Genomic DNA, 11,659 nt, shown 5'->3' on the forward strand with positions numbered 1-11,659 from the left:
CTCTTCAGGGAGTGAGGGAGATCACCCCTAGTTCAGGGAGTCTCCCTGACATTCAGGGAGAGTTGGCAAGTATGGTGTATTACTGGTAGCTAACCCCGCAAATGCAGCTCATGCAGATATGCAGAGACACACATACATGCTTAAGTTTAAGGAGTCTTAAGTTTTGCACCAGCTCTTCTGATGATGACTTATTGTAAACCAGGCACATATGCTTCTAATGCAGTGGAGGATGTGCCTCGAGATGAGGACTTTTCTGCATATCATCATCATCATCATTTATTTATATAGCGCCACTAATTCCGCAGCGCTGTACAGAGAACTCATTCACATCAGTCCCTGCCCCATTGGAGCTTACAGTCTAAATTCCCTAATATAGACACACACTCACATGCATATGGTCCGAAATATGCTAGTTTTCCATTCTCTTTTCTAAGAGTAATTCCCTTTTTCTGTCCAACTGTGCATCAGGTCCAAAGTCTCTGACTCTAACTGTTTGCATCTGTACATGAAATATATAAAAATAAAAATAGAAGACACTATTTTTTTATTTAATTTAACCATTCTTACGCTCCTTTTCAGAGTATTTCTCACATCTTTATATTGTAAGCTGTATATATAATATAACATTTTCTGGAGAGAGTGTTGCCAACCCCAACTTAGAGAGAGCCCCACATCTAGGAAAAGACCCGAAATAAATGTACACTTTTAAAGTAATGATTTTTATTATCAGGAGTCAGGGGAAGGATGGGGGAGCCTGAAGGTTATTAACAGGGAGTTAGTTGCACGCAAAACTGATAAGTTCTAACCTAAATTATTCTAAATAGCTAATTTACGTAATTACTCTTTTCATTATAAAGAAACCAGTCTTTGGCACCCAATTTCAGTTAAGTTCAAATACAACATAAGCTCCAAACAGATACATTATAGAGATTTGCTAAGAATTATCCTGCAGGAGATAAAGTTTGGTTATCCAAACTAACTAAAATTTTGGATCTACAGACTGACATTAGAGGCTCTTTACAAGTTATAATCCAGCTGTGGGCCAAGAGCAAGTAATAACTTGATTGTTATTATTGCATCTCACTCATGCTAGCTTGTACTTTTACAATATAGTGGAATTGGTATTAGATTCTGAGTCATCACTATTATTATTAGGTTATCATGTAAATATATTATAAAGTGTATTGTTTTACTATAACGTAGGGCCATGGAGTTGAATGTATTAGTGGCATCTTAACTCCACAGCATGGCACTTAGGTTCATTTATGAAAAGCAAAGTACATTAAAATGCAGTGTTATTTTTGTGCATGGGTTACAGTCAAGATGGGTGGCATTAGTCTGGGTTCAAAATGGTGTACCTTGTGATATGTGCAGCTGGTTGCGCGCATTCCTAGCTGTTTCTGGGCTAGGCACATTAATGTGCCCTTGTATGCATCTATCATTTCAATAAAAAAAAATCACTGGAGAAGGGACACTTCAGTGCACAATCACTCTTTTCCAGGAGGTCACGCACCATTATTCTTTGCCTATGAAACTACTCGACTGTTCTGTGTCTGCTGGGGCCAATGCAATAAATACATTTATATATATATATATATATATATATATATATATATATATGTATATAATAAAGACAGTCATTATTTCGCCTCAGGCTTATGATTAATTTGGTGGGGGTTCTGCTACCAGTGGTAGTAGCTTTGACATTGAACTGATGTCTTTACTCAACCATGCACATTTAGCTATGAACATGTATATTCTATCAACATACCTATTGTAGGAATCGAGTAAAGATCTTCTTTGATCATAGTCACCTAATAACCATTGGATTCAAGTCACTAGAGCCCAAGTGAACTTTTTATATGCATTGAACATTGGTCTAATCTTTTACCATATCCCAGTATCTTTCATCATTCCTATTCGGAACAACAGATCCCTGGTTTCACTAGCTGGAAGTACATTTTTGGTCCATGATATTTATTTTGTATATATCTAGATTCTATTTGCCTTTTCTCTTTGTCTTGTATTTATGTCCTCTTGTACTTTTTTATTATCATTATTTTAACAAGTTGACTTTGCACCTTCAATTGCTATGTTGATTTTATCTTGTATTTTATCATCTTCATAAGTGTGCTCCGTTTTTGGTCCTAATAAATTTCCTCATATGTTTTATTTGTCAAGCTTAATACTATTTTCTCCTGGTTTGTTGGTGCATATATGCACGTGTTTATTTAGATATATGTATATTCATACACAATTGCATATGCATGGTATTTATGGTATGTATATATGTGCGTTTTTTGTGGTGTGTATGTGCATTTATTTATGTAGATATATGTATATTCATGCACCATTGTGTATATATGCTATTTTGCCACTTAGCCTCTACACATCCTTGTTTTTGTCATATCTCGATTATAGATCTCTTCTTTGGCTGCCCCATAGCCCACTATAGTTCCCCTCTTTTTATCCCAATGGTCAATGAGCGCCTAACCATTGAAAATCTATGAACATGTATAGCTATAAATGTGACAGATATCTATGCATTACTTTTTGTCTCAAAATATTGCCTTATTGTCCATTAAGCCTATTTAAGGCTCATTTGAGTGTGGCTTGCAAGCCAGCCCTTTGTAGATGTAAGCCCCCATACCTGGAAGGTGAGTTTGTATGATTTAACTGCATTTTAATTGTGTTTTAAAGCTTATCGGTCAGTGTAGGACCTGCACACAATGAGGTGTGCTTGATGCTGGGATGCAGGCTTAAATGTTTTGATCAAAATATGAACTAATACCTCATATTTTCATTTTGCTAGTTTTGTATCTATGCATTCATTTAAGAATTCAAAAGAGCTAAATTGAACTGGACAGAGCAGATCAACAGTTGTGTTAGTCACTGCTACAAAAAACAAATAATTGTTGGACTCAATTGAGAAACACAGCTTGGCACATAGGAGCTTGGTTCTCTTAACATTGATGCATAGACCAGGCCTGGGCAACCTGGGGCTCCAGGTACTGGGACTTGCAGTTTCACAACACCTGGAGAGCAACAGGTTGGCCAAGCCTGGAAAAGCCAATTTGCTCTGGTGGTGGTTTGCTTATATATTGTACTTAACTAAATAATTAACTAGTGGCAAGAGCGCTAAAACATACAGTGTCTGTACTCTTCTCTGATTACTCTCTCTGATACTAATCTGCTGTCCGGATATTCTTAATTCATTAAAATTCAAAGCAAAAAATTTGGGAAAAAAATTCAAATTGTTTATTAATCGATGTCTATTTGTTGTTTTAAGCAATTTCCCTAAGTAATACATAATATTATTCTGCATGGTTCCTAATTCAGAAGTAAAATGTTTTAAAAATGTGCTTTGCAAACAAAATAGTCTACTAAATGTTGCTTCTAGAATAACATAATAAACAACTTCCTACCCTTAAAACATTTTGTTGTTATTCTGTCATCCACCAATAATATAAATGGGTGAATCAGCTGAAAATAATAATTGGCCTAATATCATCATCATCATCATCATCATCATCATAAATAGTTTTGGAAGATATTTGCTCATCTCTATTTCAATAATATGTAACCCAATTTCTTGGGTAAATCAGCCATTAAATTAAGTGGGCAGCACAGTGGCTCAGTGGTTAGCACTTCTGTCTCACAGCACCGGGGTCATGATTTCGATTCCCAACCATGGCCTTATCTGTGTGGAGTTTGTATGTTCTCCACATGTTTGCGGGTTTGTGAGGTTCCTCCAGGTGCTCTGGTTTCCTTCCACACTACATAAACATACTAGTAGGTTAATTGGCTGCTATCACATTGACCCTAGTCTCTGTGTGACTATGTTAGGGAATTTAGACTGTAAGCCCTAATGGGGCAGGGACTGATGTGAGTGAGTTCTCTGTACAGCGCTGCGGAATTAGTAGTGTTATATAAATAGCGGCTGCTGATGAATTAAGCATTGTTTGTGGTGATTTAGTGAAAATAAGCAATAATATATAATAAAGGGTGCAATATATTAATTATTTAAATCTGATCTATTATGGTCATTGTAATATTTTATATATAAGAAAAGTTCAGTTTTCAGACTGTACACTACTTGAACCTTATTGCACAAGCCATGCTATAGATGTTTTTAGGGATTTATACCTGTAGACAGTAAAGGTTAACACAAAGGGCCTGATTCATTAAGGACAGATAAGCAAAAAATTGAGTAAGTTTACTTACTCAAGTTTTCTGGACAAAACCATGTTGTAATGCAAGGGGTACAAATTAGTTTATTATTTTACACATAAGGAAAATACTGTCTGTTTTTTCATGTAGCACACAAATACTTGATAGCTTGTTTATACACTGAAATTTGAAGTTGATCTAGGACATGTCCTACCAAAACTATAAATCTGCCATCACAATCCAAATTTACCTCCCCCTCCAATGCAACATGTTTTGTCTTACACACTTACTTTTGCTTAACTTTCCTTAATGAATCAGGTCCAAAGTGTCCAGTGATAACTGGTTGCATCTATAGCACATCATAGAATAAATAGTATAGAAGAAGAAAATACATTTAAACAGCTAACTATATCAATTTTGTGACTTTGTATTACATATATATGTATTAGTAAATGAACTGTCATGAAAAATATGTTATTATTGAAAAGGCTTTCCTTTAAAAAATAAGGAACAAAATAGAATACATTATTTTTCAACTTAATTTAATAATTCCTACGCTCCTTATCAGAGCTTTTTTCACATCTTTATTTTTTAAGCTGTAGATTATTGGATTGAGCATGGGGACAGCAGCTGTGTTAAATAGAGCAAAACATTTTTTGGACTCTAAGGTGCTGCTTAGGTTTGGTGTCAGATACTGACTGAAGAGTGTTGTATACAGCAATATGACGACTGTGAGGTGTGAGGAACATGTGTAGAAGGCTTTACGCCTGCCAGTACCAGAACGGATCTTCAGTATGGCGACTATTATAAATATGTAAGGGACAAAAGTGAGAACAAATGGAGTAAGAATTATAGGAAACAATGCCTGTATGAAGAACACCATTTCCACCAAAGAGGTATCGTTGCAGGAAATGTTTATTACAGGGACAATATCACAAAAGAAGTGGTTGATCTCAATGGAGAAATAGCAAGAAAAGTTATATACCATACCAACATGTGGAAGGACTTGCAGAAATCCCAGCACCCAGCAGGAAGAAGCCATTATAGCACATGTTCTAATATTCATAACCATGTGATAGCGCAAAGGTCTACAGATGGCCACATAGCGATCATAACTCATGGCTGTTAATATCATTAGCTCAAGACCCTGTAGGGATCCAAACATGTACATCTGTGTCATGCAAGCAAAAAATGGAACAGTTGTATCACCAGTAATGAAATTTGTAAGAATCTTATGCAAAGAGACTGTAGAATAACAGATGTCGACTATGGACAAGTTGGCCAGGAAGAAGTACATGGGAGTGTGGAGTCGAGGATCCCGACATGCAAGAAGAATGGTGATGTTACCACATACGGTGATGAGATAGATAAGAAGAACCAGAAGGAATATGGGAAACTGCAGTTTGGGGTTATCTGATATCCCTTTTATTATGAAATATTGGACATCTGTCTGGTTTCTTTGCATTATTTATGACCAAATTTAAATATCTGAAAGAAAAAAACTTATACCTCTATGTTATGAAAATATTATTTTTTCAATTGCATTTCAATTAATATTAATATAAAAATATACCATCATTATTTAAAATCCACAATTTAAAACACACACAGCAAACATTTCCTGGACTACAATGCTATGCAATTCTACCCCTCTCACTGAGATATGTTTTTTGTTTATTAATAGGGGCAACAGAAATGGGAGTCCCCTTTCTGACTACAACTAGGTACAGTACTGAAAACCACAAAAGCTCATCTTAAACACCTTGTTATTTTGGTGGTGGCTGTAGATAAAAAATAAGCTTTGAAGAGGTGTCAACTATGCCATATCAAAGGGTACCTGTGTAACAGACATGGGGTCCACAGAACCCCATGCACTCTACAGAGCAGCCCTGAATATTCCAACCAAGATTGGCTATCTTGATTTGGGGGTAACCTGTAGTATTTATTTATTAGTTTATTTGCAATTTTAAGTTTGTATTACTATTATCTTCTGTACCAAGTTTAAGAAACATGTAACCCACCCAGGGGCTGGCCGGGCTGGGGGGGGGGGGGAGGTGGGGGGCAGACCAGTCCCTTAGTGGGCTATCTTTGGCTGGATCACTGGGCTACCTGCATTTTTGTTCCTTTAAAATATTCCTAATAGGCTGCTGACCAGAGTCTTGCCCCCACCCCCAGGATAAAATTTGCCAGTCAAACCCTGGACCCACCAGCTATTAAATTTCAATCAACATGTGCTAGGACTTTCATACTCACAACAGTGGAGGTGCCACAGGATATCTTAGCACCCCCCTCGCCCCCAAATCAGCTGTGTGCTATTATCACTAATACACCAGGAACTGTCATCGTCATTCTTTGCTGAGGGAATCAACCTATAAAATCTGTGTGAGGAGAGATAACAAAAACTGTATGAAAGCACTCTTTCCGCACATTGATGGTTTAAAACCCCTGAATTGCTTTCACAGGCTTATGTTTTACACTGAAATGTCTCAACATTCACAAGAAGTGGATACTTACTTTAAGCAAAAGAGCATACAGTAGACCAGCATAAAAGTTTAATTCTCGCTGAGTTTTATTAACCATCCTTCTTTTGATTTTTAGGTGACAAAAACTCCAATTATAAAGAAGTAACAAAATTTGGCTGAAAAGATTCCCCTAAAAATATCTACCCCCTCCTTCCTCATCTTGGGCCTGATTCATTAAGGATCTTAACTTGAGAAACTTCTTATTTCAGTCTCCTGGACAAAACCATGTTACAATGCAAGGGGTGCAAATTAGTATTCTGTTTTGCACATAAGTTAAATACTGCCTGTTTTTTCATGTAGCACACAAATACTTGATAGCTTATTTGTACACTGAAATTTAAAGTTGATATTTGTGTGCTACATGAAAAAACAGGCAGCATTTAACTTATGTGCAAAACAGAATACTAATTTGCACCCCTTGCATTGTAACATGGTTTTGTCCAAGAGACTGAAATAAGAAGTTTCTCAAGTTAAGATCCTTAATAAATCGGGCCCCTTGACAGTATCTTTCTGCATGGAGTGTAAGAGAAGATATTGTGGTTATCATGAAAAAAATAATGTCACCATATACGGTTAGGAGTGGACACTATTAAAGGTGTATAAAGAGCTTGGGAAATTCCTTCCTCTATTACATCAATTCTTAATGTAAATGAAAGCAGCCTCTCAGAGTTTTAATGCAAATTACAACTGTCTGCCAGGGAAATAAAGGTAATTTAAACACAAGACATGTCCAGGAATCATACTATCGCTTCACTTGTTTTGCCACCAATTGTACACTTAAATTGAAAACAATAAATAAAAACAATGTTCAATTAATGTGTACAAAGCCTTCCTAACTGGCAATGCCATTTAATATTTAATATCTACATCTGAAAATAATTTCTGTTTGCAAAACAACATATTGCTTTGAATAACCCACTATCTAAAAGGATCAATAGTTTATCAAAAGCTTGACTATGTATTGTAATAATAGTAACAATGTGCCCTATAGTATATATAAACTATTAATGAGAGATAAAAGAGATCCATGCATAATATATGTATCAGTTTTAATAATGATTTTTGACAACTATGTCTTATAATAATTTACATTTAAAAGAATGTTTTCATTACCAAAATTCTATTACAGTAGAAACTGACCCTGAGTGTAAATATGTCTGCATACAAACAAACCAAAAATAACAAGAAAAAAAGTAATTATCAGGATATTTGATTTGTATTTTGTTTTTCTTTTTATAGGTATTTTAATCAACTGTGTGTCCAACCACTATAATCCTGCATACAAAACATTCCTTGTTCTAAGTTCTGTGATATATTTTCTAAAAATGCTGGTTGCAAAGAGATTATTTGGTACCTTTTGTACACATTTTCCAGTATGCACAGATGATGTATATATATAATTTGTCTGTAGCTCTCTTAGATTACCTATGCTGCCTTTTTCTCCTGATTAGCAGAATTAAATTATAGAAGTAAGTGGTCACATACTGTACTTAGATCCCGGATGTCTTTCTCACAATCAAAATGTTCTATAATTTAAAACAGAACATTATTAGAATGAAACACGTGTAGTTACTTTATAATTTGCAGCTAGTCACACAGAATCCGCATACTAAATACAGCTCCAGATAAATATAAGCATATATATAGTTTTCTATCTAGTAACTAATCCCCTTGGCATTTTTTTATTAGTGGCCTCACAAGAAAATCTTAATTGGTCACTAAGACATGCTTGCTTATAATGAGTACACACATTTTCATTATTCTCTGTTAATGCTATACATGTATTTTATTATCTCAGGTTATATAGCCTCTTGGGTATTTACTGTTATAAATAAAAAATGTCACAGAAAGAAATCACCCACAAAATATCAATGCAGATATGTTTTGTGAAAGAAAGAAAACTCAGCGTGAGTCATCATCATCATCACCATTTATTTATATAGCGCCACTAATTCTGCAGCGCTGTACAGAGAACTCACTCACATCAGTCCCTGCCCCATTGGAGCTTACAGTCTAAATTCCCTAACATACACACAGAGAGAGGGACTAAGGTCAATTTGATAGCAGTCAATTAACCTAGTATGTTTTTGGAGTGTGGGAGGAAACCGGAGTACCCGGAGGAAACCCACGCAAACACAGGGAGAACATACAAACTCCACACAGATAAGGCCATGGTTGGGAATTAAACTCATGACCCCAGTGCTGTGAGGCAGAGGTGCTAACCACTAAGCCACCATGCTGCCCTCAGTCCACAAAGGATTGTGGGATCAACTGTATCCACATTAATATACCATTAAGCCACACATGTTATGATCCAGGAGTTTTTTGATCCAATAATTTGAAGTCACAGGGCCTCATTTAAAGTCTGACGCAAAGTCCGTTTTAGGCTTATCGACCACAAAACCACTATCACGCATGTGCAGCAAGCACCATATTTGCCTGCATCTCGGATGCAATTTATACTTGCGACAGCTTGCGGCTTAGAACGAGAGAAAGGGCGGAACGCGGAATTGTGAGGGCGTGAACTTGTATAATATAGACACAGGGGTGTGACCCCGTAAGTAAATCCCGAATGCAGTAAGGTGCAGACGCAACACACGTCAAAACAGGGCTAAAAATGTGCGGCAGGAATTAGGTGTTGCAAGTAGTTAGCTAGCTGCACAAACTGGTCACAGCTCGGTAGGGTATTACAAGTGGGACGCAACTGGGGTTCATGCCACTCGCAATACCCTACCAAGCTGCGGCACACTCCCACTCCTGCACGTCTTAGACGCACATTGCGTCTGACTCTAAATGAGGCCCATAGTCAACAATTTTAGCAGCTGCTTTGCAGTAGCACATTACAGTTGTTTATCTGACGGATCAGAAAGGCATTTTTGAGACATGCACAATGTAGGACAGCTGTTGGATCATTGCACATTTATTTTGAGTGAAAAAACTGTGCCAAAAACTATTGGTTTAATCATTTTTTTGGATCTACAATTACTTAAAAATAGAATAAGAAATAATCAGAATGAATGATTGGATTGTTATATGTTATTGTACCTTGACAACTGTCTCTCCGCAGTGTAATATTTGGCGTGCCCCAATTTGCTCTTGTTGGGTGTTTGTTAATGGTGACCACTTCTTAGAGAGAGGAGAGACCCCAAACTAGGACAAAATCCCAAACTGTTAAAGAATAATTTTTATTAACAAGAGCCAGGGGACGAAATGGGAAGGCATAAACGTAAGGCAAATCACAGGGAGCTAGTTGACTGCTGATACTAAAAAGTTATCAGATAAATTACCCTAAAAACATTAGAGCAGCTTTACTAAATTAACTTAATAATTGATCTAAAAAGATCATTCTTTATAGATTATTTCACATATGATTTACTAAATCCCTCAAATCACTTAATATTTTTGATAAACAATTTTAGTAGTATTATAATAATTGTCCTACTATTTATATTTATTCATTATTGTTTATTTGTACCGCACCAGCATGTTATGAGAATACACACACATAGGACACAGACAGAGACTAGAGTCCAGAATCCAAACAACCTAACAGTATATTTTTGGTCTGTAGGAGGAAATTGAAGCATGAGGATGAGACCATATTTCTGCTACTATCTTTTTGTGCCCTTTCACCTATACTTTTATTTTTATTACAAATTCCATTCTTTCTCACTTTTTCAATATTCCTACTTCTTTCTCACCCCTTACATTCTGTCCGTTTATGTATCTCTCCATTTATTTCTTCTTCAACTCTTTCTTTCTCTGTACTCTGTTTACCAGTCCTCAGTCCGGCAGCTTCCTCCTTTCTTCACTTTGGCTCCCTGATTATGTGGATTTCACCCATTCTACACCACTGTATCCCGTTACAATATTTACATAGAATCATATCAAAACTGTCTTATTGTCCCCCCACATCTCCATCCAAGTTACATCAGAGCCATCCAAGTGCTATTCTAGGAGGGATCCCTTCACCATAGCCCTGTCTGTTTCAGGCTATATCCAAGTGTCTTAGCCAATGAAAATACCTACCCAAAGATTTGAACCATGGGAGCCTGATAGTTTTATCCTTGGTATAATAAAATGCGATGTCCTGGGAAAGGGGTCGTTACTCATGTGAACCTCAAGTAAGCCAAAGCTAGGTTTCAATGTTTCAGTTTGGCTGATTCATGTATGAAGAATTCTGGGTAGCTCCACAGCCAGTGACAGTTTGTTGATTGCAATGGTTTTATCACATCTGGTTGACTGGGAATGGGCCTGCTAAATGCGAGATGTTGGCTGCTATTAGCAGCAATGTGGGTGAAACCTTGGCATGTGTGCAAACCCGATGAAGGATGGACTGTCATTCTATGCCTGTTGCAAGTTCTAATTCTAGAAGGGGACTAAGAACCTGTTTATGTGTTTCCTTTATGTTCATATCTGCTTTTACTATACTGTAGAACTGTTGTGCCAGTTGTCGTGAATCTCCTGGAGTTTAAAAAAACATGAACATTTTTCATCAACCTTGGTGTGAGCAAAATACTTCTACCACACCTGGAGCAAATGCAGTATTTCTAGAGGGGGGGGGGGGTTATCAAATGTTTAATCAAAGCTATCCCCCCTGTTAAATCCCCGAAAACAACAATTTACTATATATTATTCTAGCATGGCAGCAGATATCTCAGATATCTGCTGCTTTGCATCTCTCATCGTTTTTCTGAGCACTCACCATAACAGTGTATGGGAAGTGCTCAGTAACGCTATGTACTAATGACCAAAACTAAGTTTTCAATCATGTTAATGTACACCAGCTCAAGCTGGCGTACATTAACATAACTGAAAACTTTCACTGAAAACAGCTCTACTCCGAAGAGCAGAGCTGAACAGCGCATGTTTGGAGAAATCATGTGATCCCTCTCTGTCACATGCTAATTTGTCTTTTTTCATTTTACACTACCCTTCTCTGTGCGAATGCGTAAGTTTTGCAATCG

At 36.7% G+C, this 11,659-nt stretch overlaps 1 protein-coding gene across 1 annotated transcript; it reads right to left on the reverse strand.

Moving 5' to 3' along the window:
• Positions 1–4,702: 4,702 nt before the first annotated feature.
• LOC142101499 (olfactory receptor 8D1-like) lies at positions 4,703–5,635 on the reverse strand. The gene has a single exon (XM_075185954.1). It carries the CDS (start codon positions 5,633–5,635, stop codon positions 4,703–4,705), a length of 933 nt encoding a protein of 310 aa, XP_075042055.1.
• Between the last annotated feature and the right edge of the window lie 6,024 nt (positions 5,636–11,659).

This window comes from Mixophyes fleayi, chromosome 9, assembly GCF_038048845.1.
Source record: "Mixophyes fleayi isolate aMixFle1 chromosome 9, aMixFle1.hap1, whole genome shotgun sequence".
In the NCBI taxonomy this organism is placed as follows: domain Eukaryota; kingdom Metazoa; phylum Chordata; class Amphibia; order Anura; family Limnodynastidae; genus Mixophyes; species Mixophyes fleayi.

Coding starts and splice junctions, on each gene's coding strand:
- LOC142101499 (XM_075185954.1), bottom strand. CDS start 5,635: ATGCAAAGAAACCAGACAGATGTCCAATATTTCATAATAAAAGGGATA.